Raw genomic sequence first — 21123 nt, forward strand, 5'->3', positions numbered from 1 at the left:
TATGCAGATTATCTTTTTTTAAGAACTCAAAACTCTATACAGTTAACTACTACAGTATTACTGTTGGGCAAGTGGCTTTCCACTGAACCCTAGCTACATCTCAGTGTTTATGTTGTAGCTCACGAAAAGTTCAGGTTTGAAACAAAGATAACCTGAGGAAATCAGCTAATCTTGTTTTAGGAAGTGAGATTTGATTAACTTTTAGCCTAGGCTAAAGCTTACCCGAAGTCGTTATTAGTGATTACATAATATGGGGTGGGGGAAGTAAACTTAAAGGAAAACAAGTGAGATTTATTAGTGATATTTATTCCTGATAGCGTCACTTTGTCCAGTACTGCTTTTTTTTTCTTTTAAACAGCAAATCAAATTCATTGTAAACTCAAGGAAGGGTTTGGTTGAGCACAATAGCCTATAAGCTCTTTGCTATTTAGATAACATCTAGACTCAGACGTGCGCTGTGGAATTGGAACTTCAGTGAGTTAGCAAGATAGGGTTTATTCAGATAATAGCTCTGCCAGTGTCAGCAGAAGAATATATCTCTTAAAAGCCTGTATAAATTTTTTTTAAAAAATTCTAAATTCAAATGCCTTAATCATTTTTAAAGCAATTTAAAAAGAAGTATTTGACATACAGTTTTCAAACTTGAATGGATTTTTATGCTTAGTTTTGTTTTTATTTTAAAGAGCCAGCTTCTGAAAGCCCCTGTGTCAGCATTTGAGGAATGATGGTATAGTGCTATTGGTAAGAAAAATTTCTTTTATTTTTTGTGATGGTGAGATTGACTTTAACACATATGCTCTAGCAAATCACTAAAACTACACTTTAAATATTATTTTAAGTTTTGCTATTAATGCTTTAAATATCTGATTATGTGAGAATATATGCATTTTGATAATACACATTTTGATAAGCAGTGTATCTCATGTTTTTAATATAGTTATGGTGTCACTGAAATGTTAGAGGCTTTCTATTTATGTACGTTTTCAAATTTTAAGTAAACATTTATGATATGTATATGTTTTAAATTTAAGTATGTTGGAAAATTGTTATTTTGGAGTTCTTTAAAACTTTAGGTGAAGAGTGAATTCTTGTTTATTTCCTATGATGTATATAATATGCTTAAAGTGAGTAATAGTTGACTTAAAGAGCAGTTTTACATTTAAATTATTTTTCACAATTTACTAACTATGGCAAAATTTATAAGAAAAGGATTTTACTTAAAAAGCAATTCAGTTCTAGATAAAGTAATGATGTGGTCAATAATTTAGAAAAGTATGAAAATAGGTTGTTAAAGTTGATTTATAAATAATCAAAATAGTTTTTGCTATGTTCTTTAATTGTGGGAGATCAGAATATTGCTAGGATAGACTAAGATGAACTTAGTCAAGATATATTAGAAAAGTTTTTAAGTAGTTGTAAGTATGTGGCCTTAATGAAAACATTAAGTTTTAATAGATGTTCTTTAAAATTATAAGCATGTGCCTATTGATCTGATAAAATTTCTTACACGGGGAAAAATAGGATTTATAAAAGTGAGACATTATTTGTAAGCAAGGCTAAAAGATAAGGATGTAGAAGAGTAAGATTCGAAAACCAACAACAAAAGTTACTTGAATTAAAGAGTTTACCCAAAGTACTGCCATATAGTAGGTTGAGCAGTGGACTTGAGCCTTTTATGGAATCAGAGTTGTCAATATTTATGCTTCTTGAAGAGCTGTTATGTAACCTTATAAATACAACTGCCACATAATAGGATTCTCTTGGCATACACTTCCCAATATCTTTGGGAATTTGTGTCATTTCACTGGAATTGCTAGTATGCTCATCTTCTTATAAATGGGCAAACAATGTCAAACAGCAGGATCCTCAGTGGCAGGGCCAGACTTCTGGAATCAACTTGTGTGTGTGTGTGTGTGTGTGTGTGTGTGTGTGTGTGTGTGTGTGTGTGTGTGTGTGTGTTGTGTGTGTGTGTGTATATTTATGTGTTTCTTGACTTCTGGAATCAACTTGTGTGTGTGTGTGTGTGTGTGTGTGTGTGTGTGTGTGTGTGTGTGTGTGTGTGTGTGTGTGTGTGTGTGTGTGTGTGTGTGTGTGTGTGTGTGTTGTGTGTGTGTGTGTATATTTATGTGTTTCTTCCTGGGGCTTGAACTCAGCGCCTGAGCTTTTTTGCTCAAGGTTAGCACTCTACCACTTGATTTAGAGTTCCACTTAAAAAAAAAAAATTGGTGAGAAGAGTCTCATTGACTTTAATGGGCCCAGGCTGGCTTCAAACTGGGATCCTCAGATCTTAGTCTCTTGAGTAGCTAGGATTACAGGAGTTAGCCGGTACCTGACTGGAAACAACTTACACTTGGAGCACACATTGGTTTCTGGCAGCACCAATTGGCAAAGCAGTCTTGAAACCCAGCTCAAGTTGCCCCTTTGTTTTCCCCATGGTAGAACCCATGGAGTTGCCTCTAAACTACCCACCCAGTCAACAGCTTGCACCTGCCTGTCAGTACCCTACCTGCTATCCACCTACTATTTTTAGTTCCAGAGTCTCTCAGGGATTGGGCCCTTCTGCCACTCTGGAATCAGTTTGCAAGGATGCAGACTACAGAATATAGTCTCACAGCTCTCAGCAGTATACAAGAGCATAATGTCATTCTTTTTTTTTTTTTGGGTCCGGTCGTGGGCTTGAACTCTGGGCCTGGGCGCTGTCCCTCAGCTCTTCACCTCCAGGCTAGCACTCTACCACTTGAGCCACAGCACCACTTCTGGCTTTTTTTTTCTGCTTATGTGTTGCTGAGGAATCGAACCCAGGGCCTCATGCATGCAAGGCAAACACTCTACCACTGAGCCACCTTCCCAGCCCCCATAATGTCATTCTTATCTAAATGCTTTTTTTTTTTTCTTTCTAGTTGCTTTTAGTTTTTTGGTTTTTTTTTTTTTTCTTGCACTTTTTTGGAAAGCAGTTTGCTTAGTTTTTTTTTTTTTTTTGCCTAGTATTAGTTGAACTTCTTGAATCTGTTCATAATTTTCAACTACTGTGGAAAGAATTTGTCATTTTATTGCACTTTTTTTTTTTTTGTGGGAGGGGTCCCTTTTACATCTTGCCATGAATACTAGGATGCTTTAGGTTCAGGTTCCACAGCTTACAGTGGCTATAGGTTTTTTGGTTTTTTTTTTGGTCTGGTCCTGGGGCCTGAACTCTGGGCCTGGGCGCTGTCCCCCAGCTCTTGAGCTCAAGGCTAGCATTCTACCACTTGAGCCACAGTGCCACTTCCGGCTTTTTTCTTTTTGCTTATGTGGTGCTGAGGAATCGAACCCAGGGCCTCATGCATGCAAGGCAAGCGCTCTACCACTGAGCCACCTTCCCAGCCCCAGGCTGTAGGTTTTTTAGTTTTTTATTTTTATTTTTTTAAATCACCATTCTTTTTAGGTGGCTTCCACTATGATACATGCAAACAATGACTGCTGATCTTTTTCATAGAGAAAGAGTTTGGACTTGGCTTTATTTTTTAAAAATCCAAAGTAGGTAGCCCTTTAGACAATGATTGCTGATCTTTTTCATAGAGAAAGAGTTTGGACTTGCTTTATTTTTTAAAAATCCAAAATAGGTAGCCTTTGAGAATTTTTCTGCCTCAAGTCAAATTGATTTAGTGGATCATTATTACCACATTGGAATAATAGTATGCTTCAGGGCCCAAGCACTGCCCAAAACTGAGAAGGTGGTTCTTTTTTGTTGTTGTTGTTGTTGCTGCTGCTGCTGCTGCTGCTGCGGCTGCTAGTCCTGGAGCTTGAACTCAGGGCCTGGGCGCTGTCCCAGAGCTTCTTTAGCTCAAGGCTAGCATTCTACTACTAGAGCCACAGCACCACTTCTGGCTTTTCTGTTTATGTGGTACTGAGGAATGGAACCCAAGGGCTTCATGCATGCTAGACAGCACTCTACCACTAAGCTACATTCCCAACCTTTGAAGTTGTTCTTAAATTACTCAAAGGTTTTGTTTATTTGTTTGTTTATTTTTTCGTCACTGTGGGGCTTGAACTCTGGGCCTGGGTGCTGTCCCTGAGGCTCTTTGTGCTCAAGGCTCACTTTCTACCTCTTGAGTCACAGCACTACTTCCCATTTTGAGTAGTTTATTGGAGATAAGCCCTGGCTGGCTTCTAATTGATCCTCAGAGCTCATCCTCCTGAATAGCTAAGATTACAGGAGTTGAGCCACCAGCACTGGCTACCCAAAGGTTTTTGAATGGCAATGTGATTTGTGTAAGGTCCATTCCTGGATGGCCAGCAGACCCCACCCAGTACCTGCGTTACCTAGGCAACTGGGACACCTGGAAGAGGTCACATCTGCATCCGCTGAGGTCACATCTGAATCTGATGTGGCCACACCTTTCTCCCACCTGGTCCCACCTCTTACCTGGTCCTACTTCCCTTTACCTGGACCCCTCCCCCCCCCCCACCCCCATATAAGGCCTAACCCAGGGCCAGACGCTCTCTTTTGCCAGCCTCGTGGAGTGCCAACCTTGCCTAGTTCCAGCAGATCTACTAAATAAACATATCCCTTACCTGAATACCACGTGTCTGGTGGTGTTCTTTTTAAAAACCTAACAATTGGGGCTGGGAAGGTGGCTCAGTAGTAGAGCGCTTGCCTTGCGTGCATGAGGCCCTGGGTTCGATTGCTGAGCACCACATAAACAAAAAGAAAAAAGCTGGGGGCTGGGAAGGTGGCTCAGTGGTAGAGCGCTTGCCTTGCAATGCATGAGGCCCTGGGTTCGATTCCCCAGCACCACATAAGCAAAAAAGAAAAAAGCCGGAAGTGGCGCTGTGGCTCAAGTGGTAGAGCGCTAGCCTTGAGCTTAAGAGCTGAGGGACAGCTCCTAGGCCCGGAGTTCAGGCCCCAGTACCGGACCCCCCAAAATAAATAAATAAATAAAAACCTAACAATTTTTTTAGAGCAGCTGGATCATATATCTTTAAGACTTTCCCATTTCCACAAAGACACTGAGCCCAGTGTTTTTCATTGATTATTTGGTTGATGATATATGCGGAGAGATAATGTATGAGATTAAAATTTTTCATCTGACTTTGACTTGGCTCTTTATACTTATCAGGTCATTTATTGAAGCAAGTGTTTCCGACTACCTGCCATGTGCCAAAGTGGCCATAAATGGATAGATGAATGGAATTATAGCATCTGAAATAGGGAGGTAATAGCAACTCAAATTTTTTTGGATTCAGACTGACTCTTTTATACAAATGATTGTGGATGATACAAGAGATTTTGTTTATCTGGGTTATATCTATTTATAATTGAATTACAGGTTAAAACTGGTAAGTTTGCCAGGCTTGGTGATGCCTGTGATCCAACAATAAGGGAAGCTGAGGCCAGAGGATTTCTAGTTCAAGGCCAGCCTCAAAGACAAAGTGAGTTTCAGGCCATTCTAAACTACTTAGTGGGATCTTGTCTCAAAACCAAAACAAACAGAAAACAAACAAAATCCTGATATTTTAAATAAAGTTGTCTGTTGGTATCTGTGGGTATTGATTTGATTGAGGATTCTATTCGGATACCAAATTCTGAGGCTGCTCAAGTTCCATATATAACATGGTGTAGTATTTTTATTTTCCCGTGGTGTAGTATTTTTATTTTCCCCTTGCATGCCCTACCTTTGTGTCTTTTTTTTGGGGGGGGGGGGTCCAGTCGTGGGGCTTGAACTCTGGGCCTGGGCGCTGTCCCTCAGCTCTTCAGCTCAAGGCTAGCGCTCTACCACTTGAGCCACAGTGCCACTTCCGACTTTTTTCTTTTTTGCTTATGTGGTGCTGAGGAATCAAACCAGGGCCTTAGGCATGCAAGGCAAGCACTCTACCACTGAGCCACCTTCCCAGCCCCCTTTTGTGTCTTAAGACATCTGTCAAGTACTTATCCCTCATTCAATGAAAGTGCTTTATGAATAGTTCTTAAGGAATAATGGCAAGATAAAGGTCTATATATGTTTAGTACAAATTCAGAGTTTTCTCCCCTCAAATATTTCTGATCTTGGTTGGTGGAACCTTGGGATGCACAAATCACTGGCTGTAATTAGCACAACTTAACAAATCATTGCTAAAATTATCCATCCTGATTACAACAATAATATTTTGTGCAAAGTTGGGTAGATAATTTCTGACATGTTAAATGGAAATGCTGAAGTTTCTTTGTACTGTGAAGAAATTGTGGAGAAATTTAGTTCATTTGACTAGAGAAAATTGATCCCTAGGAATTTTCCATACTCTACAGGGAGCCTTCTGACTAGATTCCCTCACTTCTAATGAAGTCAATGTTATCTACATGTGAGAATAAAGTTACAGTGACAAGTTTTGAGCATCTCCAGGCAGTTCTTTCCTATGAAGGCAAGAAGGATTACCTTCATGAATGTCTGTGGTTTTGTTTTTGTTTTTTGTTTTTTGGGTGCTGGAACTCAGGGCCTGGTCACTATCCCTGAGCATTTTTTGCTCAAGGCTAGCATTCTTCCACTTGATCCACAACACTACTTCTGGATTTCTGGTAGTTAATTGGAGAGAATAGTGTCATGGACTTTCCTGCCTGGCTACCTTTGAACTGAGATCCTTAGATCTCAGCCCCCTGAGTAGCTAGGATTAGAGGCGTGAGCCACTGGTGTTTGGTTTGTTTCTTTTTTTCTTTTTTTTTAATTAGCTTGCTTTTTTTTTTTTTTTAGGTCATTTCCCCCTTTCCAAAACAATTTTTAACAGGTTTCATTGTTTTATTTTCATAGCTTCAAATTATGTATTACATATTCTTTCATTTTCCTTGTTAGTTGAGCCCTTCCTCGATGGGAAGACATATAGATAAGGAGTATCTATTTAAATAGATGAGCTTACATGTTAGGTAAGATTTTCTTTCTTTTTTTTAATTTTATTTGGTTTTATTTGTGAACATACTGTACAGAGGGGTTACAATTACATGGGCAGGATAATGCGTACATTTCTTACCAAGCATTGCAGCCTCCTCCTTTGTTTACCCTTCACATCCCTTCCCAGCCTCCCCCCCCCCTCCCCCAGGTAAGATTTTCTTGAAATGCGTATTTTCTTTTTCTTTTTTTAAAATGTTTTTTATTGGGCTGGGAAGGTGGCTCAGTGGTAGAGTGCTTGCCTTGCATGCATGAGGCCCTGGGTTCGATTCCTGAGCACCACATAAGCAAAAAGAAAAAAAAAAGCCGGAAGTGGCACTGAGGCTCAAGTGGTAGAGTGCTAGCCTTGAGCTGAAGAGCTGAGGGAAAGTGCCCAGGCCCAGAGTTCAGGCCCCACAACCAGACCCCAAAAAAAACAAACAAAAAAATGTTTTTTATTGTAAAAATACTGTACAGAGGGGTCACAGTTACAAGAGTAAGGTAATGAGTACATTTCCTATCGAACATTGTTACCTCCTCTGTTTTTCCCCTACCATCCCTTCCCTCTCCAACTCCGCCCTCCACTCCCTCCCCCAAAGTTGTAAAGTTCATTTTCAACATACGTCTTGTACCTCTCATTGTTACAGGGTCAACCTATATCCTTATTTCAGCATTTTGTTATTTCCCTTCCTCTCCCCAAATTAGAAAAATGTATATACAAGATTCAGGGCACCAGAATCAAATACAGTGAAAACAGGGATTATACCGTGGGGGAAGAACATACTTAAGAAACAAACAAAAAAAAAATCAAATAGTACATTATAAATAAATTAAAAACAATAGCAAGAAAGAAAAAACCACTTTTGTCCTTATCTTGGGGTTCATTTCGCTTCACGTCATCCTTATATGATCATATGTACATAGCTTTTGACCTTTTCTGCTTGTTCTAGACATATGTTATTTATTGCAAATAAGGGATGAGATGCATGTTTCCTAAGAAGCAAAAACAATTGGAAACAAAATGGCATTGTTTTGTACTTTGCAAATCTTGAAAAGGTTGTTGAAGATGTAATTGAATTGCAGAAAAATATGGAAAAATATGTTTGTGAGGCTTGTGAGTTTTCTCCCTAGCCAAACTCCATGGGTAGTTTAAGACCATTGGAAATTTCTTGGTGAACTTGGAATTGGGACAGGTGGTCAGTTAAGTGTTCTCAGTAAGAGTGTTCCTGCCATAGTAATAATGGATTCTTGACCTGGAATTGCCATGGTATCACTGCTAAGCAAGCATCGGTTGGGTGATGAATAATCTTGAGAGGCTTTGGAGTTGTTTTCCCTGTTGATGTGTTGTTACTTCTTTACTCTAGTTCAAAGTATAAATTGAATTCTATAAAGCATTTTAAATCAAGGGGTTAAATTTAAGACTACTTGAATCTGGGGAATGAGAAAGGACGATTTTATAATAGGTTTTCTTAGAATTTAAATTGTTCTGAATCAAGTCTATAGCAAGTATAGGTGTATCAATGCAATGTTCTTAGTTTTAGTTAACATACTGTTGAATTGCCAAGAGAACCAACTTAATTATATCAAATGGACTTGTATTATAAGAAAATTAGGAAGGGGTTGGGGGTTTAGCTCACTGGAAGAGCCTGGCAAGCGCAAGGCCCTGAGTTCGGTCTTCAGCTCTGGAAAAAAAAAAAAAAGCTATAAAAGAAAATTAGGAAGTATTCAACATTGTCTTGGAAGAATTACTATTTAACTAAAATATTTTCAAAGACAACTGTAGAATGAAGTTAAATAGTTATTGGGATTTTAAAAAGTCAGAATACTTTCAGGCAGTTGTAGAATGAAGTTAAAACAGTCTATTGAGATTAAAAAAAAATTCACCAACATTTGTTTATTCCCTCAGTTATCTTCAAGTGTTGTGAAGCACAAACTTTTCAAATCCCTGTAGATATGGACAGAGAAGAAAGGAAGACTATCAACCAGGGTCAAGAAGATGAAATGGTAATCAGCTTTCATGCTTTACTTGTGAAGTATGTGATATTTTTTCATAGAAAGTAGAAAAGTACAGTTTACAATCTCAGTAGAGGGGCTGGGAAGGTGGCTCAGTGGTAGAGTGTTTGTCTTGTATGTATGAGGCCCTGGGTTTGATTCCTCAGCACCTCATAAACAGAAAAAGCTGGAAGTGGCGCTGTGGTTCAAGTGGTAAAGCGCTAGCCTTGAGCAAAAGAAGCTCAGAGATTTTAAGCCCCATGACTGGAAAAAAAAGTCAGTGAGGTGTTTTTTTTTTTTTTTCCCCTCTTATCCTATGTTTTTGAAATTGAGATTATGTAGTATCTGTATTTGTTGGCTAAAACTTGGAGAAGTATGCTTTGGCATTTGGTAATTGAAGATATTAAACTAGCTAATAATAAAATAAAATCCCTAATAAAGATTTTCAGTTTACAGTGTCTGATGAAACATGTTTGCAATGTATTTTTTTTCTTTTTAAAATTTTTTTAAAATTTAATTTTATTGTCAAGGTGATGTACAAAGTGGTTACAGTTACATAAGGTAGTCAGTACATTTCTTGTCAAGCACTGTTACCCCCTCCCTCATTTTTCTCCCACTTTCCCTCTCCCACAATGCACCCTCTGCTGCATTGGCTTTGTCTCACCATTTTGCCGTTTGCAATGTATTTTGTAAAAATCGATAGTTTTTTTATCTTTTGATTTCTTTAATAAATATTTTGAAATACTGTAAAAAAAGATTTTCAGTTTTAGTATAGTTGAAAAACCAACTTAATTGGAAAAACACTAACAAAAAAACCTTGTTTTAGTTATGGAGCTAGAGTGGGGCTATGTCAGGTAAAATAAAAGATGTTTTAAATGTGAATTTCAAATACCAAGGAATAAATTTTTGGCATATGTTTCAAATGTTTTATGAGACAGACAAAAAATTCATTTCTTATTTGAAATTTAAGACCTCTGCATTTTGGTTTGTTACATCTGGAAATCCTTGTGGTAGTTGTAATGAGATCATTTCTATGCCCGGGTGCAGTGGCTCATACCTGTAATCCCAGATACTCGCTTAAAGGTGGAGATTGAAAGGATCAGTTTGAAACCAGCCCTAGCAAAAAGTTAGCATGACCCTTATTTTACCAAGTAAGTAGGTTGCGAATGAACAGGTAAGTGGATCAGAATCTGAAGCCAGACCCAGGCAAAATGATGAGAATACTATCTGAAGAATAAAGACTGGACATCAGTAGCTCACTACTGCAATCCTAGTTACTCAGGAGGCCAAGATCTGAGGATTCCAGTTCAAAGCCAGCAAAGGCAAGAAAGTTCATGAAACTCTTGTCCCAAATTAACCACTAAAAAGCTGAAAGTAGATAGAGCTGGGACTCAAGTAGAGAGCACCTAGTCTTGAGGAATAAAAGCTCAGGGACAACAGTGTTAAACCCTAAGTCCCTAAGTTGAAGTCCCAGGTCACCCCTGCAACACATATACACACACACAGAGAAACTAAAACATAAAAGGGGAGGGGCTAAGTTGTGGCTCAAGAAGTAGTAGAGTGCCTGCCTAGCCAAAAGTACCAAGATCCTAACATTAGGGGAAACTGGACAAGAGGTCTAAAGATCTATAAGAGCTCTATAATAATTGGAGTACTAGAGGCTCATGTCTATAATCCTAGCCAATCAGAAGGCTGAGATCTGGAGGGTGGTGGTTCGAGGCCATCCAGGCAGGAAAGTCTCCCCCTCTAAAAATAACCAGCAAACAGAAGAACCAAAAGTATGGCTGAAGTGGTAGAGATCCAGCTGAGTAAATACTAGGTCCTACTACTAGCAAAACAACAAAAACAACAAAAACTAATATTTTTGTAACTTTTCTGCAGATGTGAAATTATTCCAAAATGAAGTTTAGAAATTTAGTTTGTAGCAATGTATATTCTGGAAGAATTACTAAAACATAAAAAGTAAGAACATACTAAAGAATATTCTGTTAATGGGAAAGAACTCATAAAGCAGATCAGTAATAAAACCATAAAGTGTAAATACTAACAAATTTTACTATTAAAAGTGTAATTTAGACTGGAAGTTATTAGAAACAAAGTTTAAAGGTGAATTATAGATTAAAAATACTTGGTTTATGACTAAATATTTAGTTTGTGATACTTCGTTTAAGACAATTTTGGAAACAAGGAAAGTGTGAATTCATTTGCTGTATCATTTGATAATTATTATGTGATTACTGTGTTCATGCAGGAGATTTATGGTTATAATTTGAGTCGCTGGAAGCTTGCCATAGTTTCTTTAGGAGTGATTTGCACTGGTGGGTTTCTCCTCCTGCTCCTCTACTGGATGCCAGAGTGGCGGGTGAAAGCGACCTGTATCAGAGCTGCAATTAAAGACTGTGAAGTGGTGCTGCTGAGGACTACTGTAAGTCCACGCATTTATTGAATATTCCAGGAGTAAAATAATGATTTTGCATGTGCTTTGTTCAAAGTAATATTTACTGGAACACAATTGCTAGGAGATAATGAAGAATCTTTGTCTAGTTAATATTTATAAAATATCTATTTGAAGTTAATTATTTTTTTCTTTTGGTTGGTGATGGGGCTTGAACTCATGGCCTGAGCGCACTATCCCTGAGCTTTTTTTTGCTCAAGGCTAGTGCCTTCCACTTTCAGCCATGGTGCCACTTCTGGTTTTCTGGTGATTAATTGGAGGTAAAAAGTCTCATGGATTTTCCTGCCTAGGCTGGCTTTGAACTGTGATCTTCAGATCTAAGCCTCCTGAGTACTGGGATTACAGTCATGAGTTTCCAGTGCCTAACTGAGGTGAAAATTTTTATAATGACTAGAATTTAAGGAAATCTTAAAAGATGATCAGGTTACTCACTTCCTTTTATAGCTCTTGATAACCCTTAGAGGTTGTTCTGAGTTCCTCTCTCTCACTCTCTTTCTTTTCCCCTCTCTTTTCCCTTGTGAAAATTGAAACCTGGACCCTGTACATGCTTGGTGGGAACTCTCTAACCCTTGAATACTGACCTAGCTTACCCTGAGAGATAAGACTTAACCTTTTAAGGTACTGGCACTTTAGGATTATAGCCCAGATCTCCATTGATTGGACTATGCCTCAGATAGACTAGCTGCCTATCTAATGTATGATGCTCCTATATCTCCGGAGGTTTTTTTTTTTTTTTTTTTTTTTAAATTAATTGGATTAGCATTTTATGAGAGGTTTTAATATGTAGTGTTCATATGTAGGTGGATCAATTAAGGAATTGTAATATTTAATGGAATAGGCTAGTATTTATTAAACTGGTGAAGTATAAAACTGGTGAGCAATGAAAGTATGTTTGAATTGATTCATCTTTTGAAGTTTAGTGAGTAGGAAATGAGGCTTTAAAAAAAAATCTATCAAGGATTTATTTTAGTACAACAGGATAAAGTAGTGAAAAAATAGAAAAAAAAAAAGGAACATTTCCTGTTCCTCATTGTAGGTAATGGGAGTTAAAGACTCCAAACGATGCTTTTTCAATAAGAGATGATTAAATATGTAAAGAATGGGAATTAAATGAAAATATAGGCAGTTTTGTAATCTGTGTGTATGTGTGTATGTATGTATATATATATATATATATATATATATATATATATATATAAAACTGATTCTTGACCTTTTTCTCGTTCTCCTAAGGATGAATTCAAAATGTGGTTTTGTGCAAAAATTCGCTTTCTTTCTCTGGAAAGTCACCCATTTGTTAATCCAAAATCTATAGCTAATAAGATTTCAAATGGCCATGCAGTCCATTTAACTGAGAATCCTACTGAAGATACTAGCCATGAAATGAATAAATATTCACAGACTCAGTCACAACAGGTATTGTGATCAGTGTCAAATTTTCTTTAAAACCAGTTAACACTTTATACTGTCATATAGCTTATAATTTTGTTTGTAGTTACTGCCTAAGATAACATTTTTATATGCATATAAAATATCACTAAGTGTAACAGTTTAGGTATTAATAGAAGAAACATTACATATTATAATAAGCAATGATAAGTTCTTTGTAACATTTTTGTATATTCTACAGATTCGTTATTTCACCCACCATAGTGTAAAATATTTCTGGAATGATACCATTCACAATTTTGATTTCTTAAAGTAAGTACCTTTCTTTTGCTTGTACCATATTATAAATGTACACTAAAAAGAGAATTTGTTCTAGTGTTATATAAAATTAAGGAAGTTTTTGTGTAACTGTATTCCCTGATAACTCACCAGTGTTATTTGAAGAGTTACGGGTTTTTGTTTTTTTTTAAAGGAAATTGTACCTAAATTTTACATAAAATTTAGAAATAATCCAGTTGTGTTATACTTCTAATCCCAGTACCTGGGAGGCTGAGGCATGGGATCTCAAGTTTGAAGCCACACGGGGAGGGATACATGGTGAAAGCCTTTAGCAGCACTGTGATAACAAAATCTTCCAAGACTAATTGCTTTATCATTTTTACTTCAAAGAGAATTTGAGTATATCTGTACCTTAAGATTTTGACATACATATTTGTGTGTGTGTGTGTGTGTGTGTGTCTGTGTGTGTTGTGGATCTTAAACTCAGGGTCTGTGTGTTGTCCCTTAGCTTTTCTGCTCAAGGCTAGTGCTTTACAACTTTGAGCCATCTTACTTGGACTTTCCTGCCTGCACTGGCTTCACCCTCAGCTCTCATCCTCCTGAGGAGCAAGAATTAAAGACAGAGCCACCAGCACTCATCTGACTTAGATGTGATGTTTTGTTTTGTTTTTGTCAGTTGTAGGGCTTGAACTCTGGGCCTGGATATTGTCCCTGAGCTCTTCAGCTTAAGGCAAGAACATTCTTCCACTTTAGCCACAGTGCCACTTCTGGTTTTCTGGTGGTTAATTGGAGATAAGAGTCTCATGTACATTCCTGTCCGGGCTGGCTTTGAACCATGATCCTCAGATCTCAGCCTCCTGAGTAGCTAGGATTACAGGCATGAGCTACCAGCACCTGGCAACACTTAGATATTTTTTATGGTGTGCTTGTGTTGGAGATCAAACTTAGGTATTGACTCAAGCATACTAATAAATAGGGACTGTACCACTGAGCCACACTTACAGCCCCTATGTTTTCGAGTATCTGAATCATGACTTCCTGATTTGTTAGCAGTCCCATTCAGTTTTGAGAAGTCAAGTCATAGAGAGTTAGAAACTTACTTTTAAACTGTTTAGCTAGAGTATAGGGCATAGGCAAACAGGTCATCTTTGGGTAGGACAAACAGGATTAATCTCTTAAAATTTATCTTTTGTGTGATGAGTTCATTATATAATTGCTGAATTTGTATGTTTTTCTTTAAAATATGGGATTTATACTGTCCCCACATTACTGGGCTTAGGCAGTCCTCTAGTGTTATCTTGCTGAGGATTTAGTGTTTTTTTTGTTCTTGTTCAAAGGATTATTATAAACATTCACATATCTTAAATCTAACAGAAGAATCAAGAATCATGAATATTAACATAAATTCCTAGATTTTTTCATCAGACACAAGAGCCGAAGCATTTTCACATACTGAATTCTAAAAATCTTGATTTAGAATCATTGCTTTAAATGAAATTGTAAATAAGCTGCCACTTTCCTAAAACATTAATATTGGAGCATGCTGGTTCTTGGTGCCTTCTGGAAAGGTTATCAATTTCAGTGGGGAAAATTTTTAAAATATATTTTTTATGTAATTTCTGTCAGTTATAGAATACTTACAAAGTTTCAACTTATCTCAGTGAAATCAATATATTATGGGACTTAGCTTTCCTATTTGGAAAAGGATTAGAATTAAGTACGTCTACTATTCTCTTTGCTTTGGAGTTGGTGTTTGGCTGGTATCTCCATTAAAATTTTAAGTATATTTAATATATTTTGGGAAAATAGATGTGTTAGTTGGATGCTAGTTAGAATTATGATAAGCCTTAGACATTGACTCTGACTTAAAATTGTGTCCTTTTAACCTAGGTATGCAACTAGCTAAGGAAAAGATTTATTTTGTTGCTTTTGTGGAGATGGAAGATGATGAATAGGATTTCTTTTAGGCTTAATATTGTAAAGGAGAACCTATGTTGATAAAACCTTTTTAATCTGTAGTTTAGAATTCTCAAATTACTTATATTTTTTACTTTAAATTTTATTAATTTAATTATTATCTCAGTTTTGGCAACTTGTTAAAGGAATATGTTACATTAAAGTTGAGTTGTCATCTTTTCATTTGATAAATGCAGTTGATAACTTGGTTGTTGTGTTTGAGATTTAGACTATTATTGTTTATCTTAAGAATTTGAGACTTTAAAGATTCTCGTCTGTTATTTCTACATTTTTGTTAAGGATTTTTAAGAAGTTTGGAAGGAGGTTCTAAAATCAGGCATGTAGAAAAATGAGGCATTAAGAAATTTGGATATTTGAAACTTTGTTTAAAGTAAAAACTTTGGATTTATTTAGGGGACTGGATGAAGGTGTTTCTTGTACGTCAATTTATGAAAAGCATAGTGCAGGACTGACAAAGGGGATGCATGCCTACAGGTAATTTTTATCCAACTAAAGTTAGACCTCTTCTCAAAATTCCTTTATTTAGGAGTATATATAGCCAATCCATTATTTTATACTATATATTAGCAGGTATTTAAAGATTATTGACTAGTAGTTGAGAACCGACTGCTATCTTATTTGAGTAAAACTCAGTTTAAGAGTTACAGAAAAAAAAAAAAAAAGAGTTACAGAAAGTTGGGCTGGGAAGGTGGCTCAGTGGTAGAGTGCTTGCCTTGCATGCATGAGGCCCTGAGTTCTATTCCTCAGCACCACATAAGCAGAAAAAGCTGGAAGTGGTGCTGTGGCTCAAGTGGTAGGGTGCTAGCCTTGAGCTGAAGAGCTGAGGGACAACGCCCTGGCCCAGAGTTCAGGCCCACGACTGGCAGAAAAAAAAAAAAAGAAAAAAAGGAAAAAGTTACAGAGAGTTAAAGCTTTGTTGAAGGTGATATTCTTGAAGTTATACCATATTTCATCAACTCTAAGGTGCAAAACTTCCTGCATTTTTGCTCTCTAAAATTGAGGTGTGTCATGTAGTTGGTAGGTACCATTCTTTGCTCAACAGAAGTTTTATGTTGATCATATATAAAATAGTGGAATGTTTTGTAAGTTGGTAGCATCTTAGATTTTCTGAAATACTGGGAATTGTAAGCATGAGCTCAGACTTACCACAAATTGGGAGCCATACTTTTTTTCATTGTGTTATTCTTCGTTAAAGCATAAAAGTATGCCAGTGTGTCTCAGTTTAAAGGTAAAAGTGATTTTCATATTATAATATTTTTTTCTGCACTGGTATTGGGGCTTTAACTCAAGACTGTGTATTTTTATTTGGCTAGCTTGATCATCCAGTGCCTTATTGCTTGAGTCATGACTCTAGTTTGGCTCAATTATAAATTTTCTATTACTACTATAGCATGTCCCCCTCCCCCCAAAAAGGGCTAGAATAAAAAATTCAGACTTAACTGTATAAAAGGCAAAAGTTACTATATCATATAGAAAGTCCAATTATAAGGAATTAAGTGGGAGGATTTAAGCAACCATTTCCTTTCCTCTTTTTCTTTTCTCTTTTTTCCCTCCCTTCCCCTCCCCTCCCCTCCCCTCCCCTCCCCTCCCCTCCCCTCATCTCTCTTCTCTTTTTTGGCAGAATTGGAGATAACCATAGGGCCTCAGTCCTAGGCAAGTGAGTCCCTGATGTTTTTTTAAAGTGTTGTTTTCTAAAATATACAGAATTTGAAATCAACACTGTTAGTACCAATATCCTTGTTAGAAAAATAGTACAGGATTCTCAGATTTATCTTTTGTAAAAAAAATTAATTGTTAAGACCTATTCAAGGATGGAGAAAAGAGTCTGTGCTAGCATGGTTTATTATTGACAAGTGAGAAAAACTCGATGAATGTAAAGACATGAGATAGTGAAATAAAATGCAAACCATGCAATTACTTAGTGTTGACTTCTCTGTTTAAATATTGTACACAAAATTTTTTTTGAGGTAGAGAATTTTAGTCATAGAACACAGGCTTTTAGAAACATGAATTTAAGAACAGTCTGTGGTTTGAGCTTTATCTAATACGATGCCTTTCTTAAATTACACTATTATATAATTCAACCTAACACTATTATTGTATTTTCCTGTTATAGAAAATTGCTTTATGGAATAAATGAGATTGCTGTGAAAGTGCCTTCTGTTTTTAAGCTTCTAATTAAAGAGGTAAGACTATTTTGTATGTATGTATGTGTATGTGTTTATAGATCAGCATTTGTAATGAGTAGATATATCAGTTTGGAAAGTCATAATTAAGTACTAAGGTGTTCTTGATTCTTTTATTTTTTATTGTGGGCTTGAATTTAGGGCCTGTGAGCTTCCCTTGAGCTCTTTTTTGTTCAAGGTTAGCACTCTATCACTTTGAGCCACAGCTCCACTTCCAGTTTTTGAGTGGTTAATTAGCAATAAGAGTCTCACAGAGACTTCTCTGCCTGAGCTGAGCTCGAACCTAGATCTTCAGATCTCAGCTTCCTGAGTAGCTGGGATTACAGACGTGAGCCACCAATGCCTAGCTGTACTTGGATTTCTGCTTCTTAACTTCTATTTGTTCTCCTTTCCTTAGAAGGCAAGAGAAAGGTGTTTTGTTTTTTTTTCCCCCTCATTTGTTTTCCTTACAAAGATTTCTTTTCCTTACAAGAAGTTGTGCATTTTGAACTTATTCTGTCTTACAGTTGCATATACTTGTCTTTATTTGTTTTATCAAGAATTGAATTTTGGGGCCGGGAAGGTGGCTCAGCGATAGAGTGCTTGCCTTCCCTGCATGAGGCCCTGTGTTTGATTCCTCAGCACCACATAAACAGAAAAGACTGAAAGTGATACTGTGGCTCAAGTGGTAGAGTACTAGTCTTGAGCTGAAGAGCTCAGGGATAATGCCCAGGCCTAGAGTTCAAGCCCCATGACTTATCAAAAAAACAAAACAAAACAAAAAAACCCAAAGAATTGATTTTTGTTTGATGGAATAGAACAAGGAGAAATAGAAATAGAAAATGTTTTTCTCTTAAGAATTTTTCCTACTATCTTTTCTTCACATTATGTATATCCTGGTACATTATTGCAAATTAAGCGTTTTCCTAGAAGTTTGAAAATGAACATGTAACATGATTTGTCCTTAAGGACTTGCACTGGGAGTTGGAGAGGAAACAAGTTGATAGTGAAGGTTCAATTATAAGGGTCATGGTGGCATGAATAAAGGTCTGTGAATGGAAATGTAAAGGAGGTTATAATTACTACTGTAAACTGCTTAGCAGAACAAAGCTTGTCAATCTTGGTTTTGTTTTTTGGTAAAGAGACTTAGTTGTATTGGATGACTAGCAATCTGGAAAACAGTCACTTGTCATTAGTTTTTTTTTTTTTATATAAGAACAATTTATTTTTTTTAATTTTTTTTTTGGGGGGGTCCGGTTGTGGGGCCTGAATTCTGGGCCTGGGCGCTGTCCTTCAGCTCAAGGCTAGCGCTCTACCACTTGAGCCACAGCACCACTTCTGGCTTTTTTCTTTTTGCTTATGTGGTGCTGAGGAATCGAACCCAGGGCCTCACGCATGCAAGCCAAGCGCTCTACCACTGAGCCACCTTCCCAGCCCCTTGTCATCAGTTTTTTACAGTATAATGTTGTCTACATAAATAGCATACTATAATGATAAGGAATGCAGAAAGCCTGATTTGTAATGTTGTCTCATCAGTAACCATATTATTTTTTGGTGGTACCAGGGTTCTTACATTTGGACAGCTTGCTTGCTTGGCTGGCACTCTGCCACTTGAGCCATGCTTCATCCTTGCTTTTGGCTGGTTATTTTGGAGAGAGAGTCTAGCAAACTTTTCTGCCTAGGCTGCACCTTAACTGTGATCTTTCAGATCCAAGCTGGGATCTGAGACACTGGGATTACAGGCCTGAGCCATCAACACCCACATCCATCTTTGGTATTTAGAAAACATTGTTTCTACTGACTTTAAAAACAAATTCAATTTTTTTATTATTATAAAGGTGATGTACAGAGGGGTTATAGTTACATGTCAGGTAATAAATACATTTTTTTTGTGACAATGTCATCCTTTCCCTTGTTCTCTCCCAGTTTTTCTTTCTTGTCCCTACCCATAAGTTATATAGTTTATTTTCAAAATAGTATCTAATTTGCTGACTTTTATCTAATATTATAGACAAATTCTTTGAGTGTCTCCTTTGGATTTGAGGTTATATATATGTGAAAATGCTTTGAGAAGTAATAATATCCATTTTAAGCCATTTGGAGGATATTAATGAAGTTGATAAAATACCACGAAACAGGGTAAAGTTACTGCTAGGGTTTTCTCATTTATTTTTTGTTGGTCGTGGGGCTTGAACTCAGGGCTCTCCTGAGCTCTTCTGCTCAAGGATAGCACTCTACCACTGTGAGCCACAGCTTCACTTCTAATTTTTTGGTGATTAATTGGAGATAAAAGTCTCATGAAGTTTCTTGCCTGGACTGTCTGGGAACCATGATCTTCAGATCTCAGCCTCCTGAGTAGCTAGAATTATAGGTGTGAGCCACCAGTGCCTGGCACATCTTTTTTTTTTTCCCTCTTCAGTCCTGGGCTTGAACTCAGGGCCTGGGCTCTGTCCCTGAGCTAGCACTTTACCACTTGAGCCACAGTGCCACTTCTGGATTTTTCTGAGTAGTGTCTTCGAGATAAGCGTCTCACAGACTTTGCTGTTGAGGCTGAGGGAGGCTTTAAACTGCGATCCTCAGATCTCAGTTTTCTAAGTAGCTAGGATTACAGGTTGAGCCACCGGTGCCTGGCTTTTTCAAAAACAAAACAATTTAACCCATTTTTATCTTTCCTCCAATTAAGGTTTTTTTGTTGTTTGTTTTTTTGTCAGTCATGGTATGGGGCCCGAACTCCTTCAGCTCTTCAGCTCAAGGCTAGTGCTCTACCACTTGAGCACTTGTGCCACTTCTGATTTTCTGGTTGTTAATTGGGGATAAGACTCTCACAGGGCTGGGAAGGTGGCTCAGTGGTAGAGCACTTGCCTTGCATGCATGAGGCCCTGGGTTCGATTCCTCAGCACCACATAAGCAGGAAAAAAAAAGCTGGAAGTGGCACTGTGGCTCAAGTGGTAGAGCACTAGCCTTGAGCTGAAGAGCTGAGGAACAGCGCCCAGGCCCAGAGTTCAGGCCCCACGACGGGACAAAAAAAAAAAAAGACTCACAAACTTTCCTGCCCAGACTGGCTTTGAACTGCCAGCCTCAGATCTCAGCCTCCTGAGTAGCTAGGATTAACGGGCTTGAGCGCCTGGCTAAGAAGGGTTTGTTTGTTTTTGCTTGTACTCGTCACTGTCCATTAGCTTTTTTGCTCAAGCCTGGCACTCTACCACCTGAGCCATAACTCCACTTTCTGTTTAGGAGTTTTATATTATTTACTGGATGAGAACAGAAGTAATTTGGAAACAAATGTACTTATTACAAAAGGGAATGCAGAACGGATAAGTTTAGTCTTTTCTATCTGAATCTGTGTTTAGTATGAATCTAAATTGATACAAATATTTAAGCTTATTTAACCAGATTTAGAATACTAGGGAGACTAAGGAGCTTATCTTTTGTTTCTGATTGGTAACTTCTCAAATGAATAGGTAGAATATGTACATGCTTGTAAATGTCTCAATTTAACTTTTTAAAATCTTGTTTTCTAGGTTCTCAATCCATTTTACATTTTTCAGCTGTTCAGTGTTATACTGTGGAGCACTGATGAATACTATTACTATGCTCTAGCCATTGTGATTATGTCTATAGTATCAATTATGAGCTCACTATATTCCATTAGAAAGGTAAGTCCAATTGATTATTGAACTCTATTTGCATGTTTTAGTAATGATGTTAGATGTGTAAACTAGTACTTGGTACAGAGTAATTATGAAATGTATTTATCTCAGTCGCATGAATATACATACCTTTTTCTGCATTTTTGGAAATTTAAAAAGTATTTTCACTAGCATATATTAGTTGTATACAGGAAGTTTCATTATAACATTTCCGTACATGAATATAATGTACCTTAGCAACCTTTTATATTAGTTTGATGAATTTGGGGCTTCATGCTTGTTAGGCAGCCACTAAGTTAATTTGTGCCCTTTTTTGCTTTAGTTATATTTCAGATAGGATCTTA

The 21123-nt window shown here is 37.2% G+C and overlaps 1 protein-coding gene across 1 annotated transcript in view; it reads left to right on the forward strand.

The window, feature by feature from the left end:
• Atp13a3 (ATPase 13A3) overlaps positions 1 to 21123 on the forward strand; it is a 96455-nt gene that overhangs the window by 21793 nt on the left and 53539 nt on the right. Inside the window, exons 3-10 of the mRNA XM_042670322.1 lie at positions 684 to 741; positions 8779 to 8876; positions 11116 to 11289; positions 12553 to 12735; positions 12950 to 13020; positions 15358 to 15438; positions 17081 to 17150; positions 20651 to 20785. Of these exons, the coding sequence (XP_042526256.1) occupies positions 8826 to 8876; positions 11116 to 11289; positions 12553 to 12735; positions 12950 to 13020; positions 15358 to 15438; positions 17081 to 17150; positions 20651 to 20785 (765 nt within the window). The 5' untranslated portion in view covers positions 684 to 741; positions 8779 to 8825. The remainder of the gene's footprint in view (positions 1 to 683; positions 742 to 8778; positions 8877 to 11115; positions 11290 to 12552; positions 12736 to 12949; positions 13021 to 15357; positions 15439 to 17080; positions 17151 to 20650; positions 20786 to 21123) is intronic.

This window comes from Dipodomys spectabilis, unplaced genomic scaffold (genome assembly GCF_019054845.1).
Source record: "Dipodomys spectabilis isolate Male_0828 unplaced genomic scaffold, ASM1905484v1 ptg000017l, whole genome shotgun sequence".
Lineage (NCBI taxonomy): Eukaryota > Metazoa > Chordata > Mammalia > Rodentia > Heteromyidae > Dipodomys > Dipodomys spectabilis.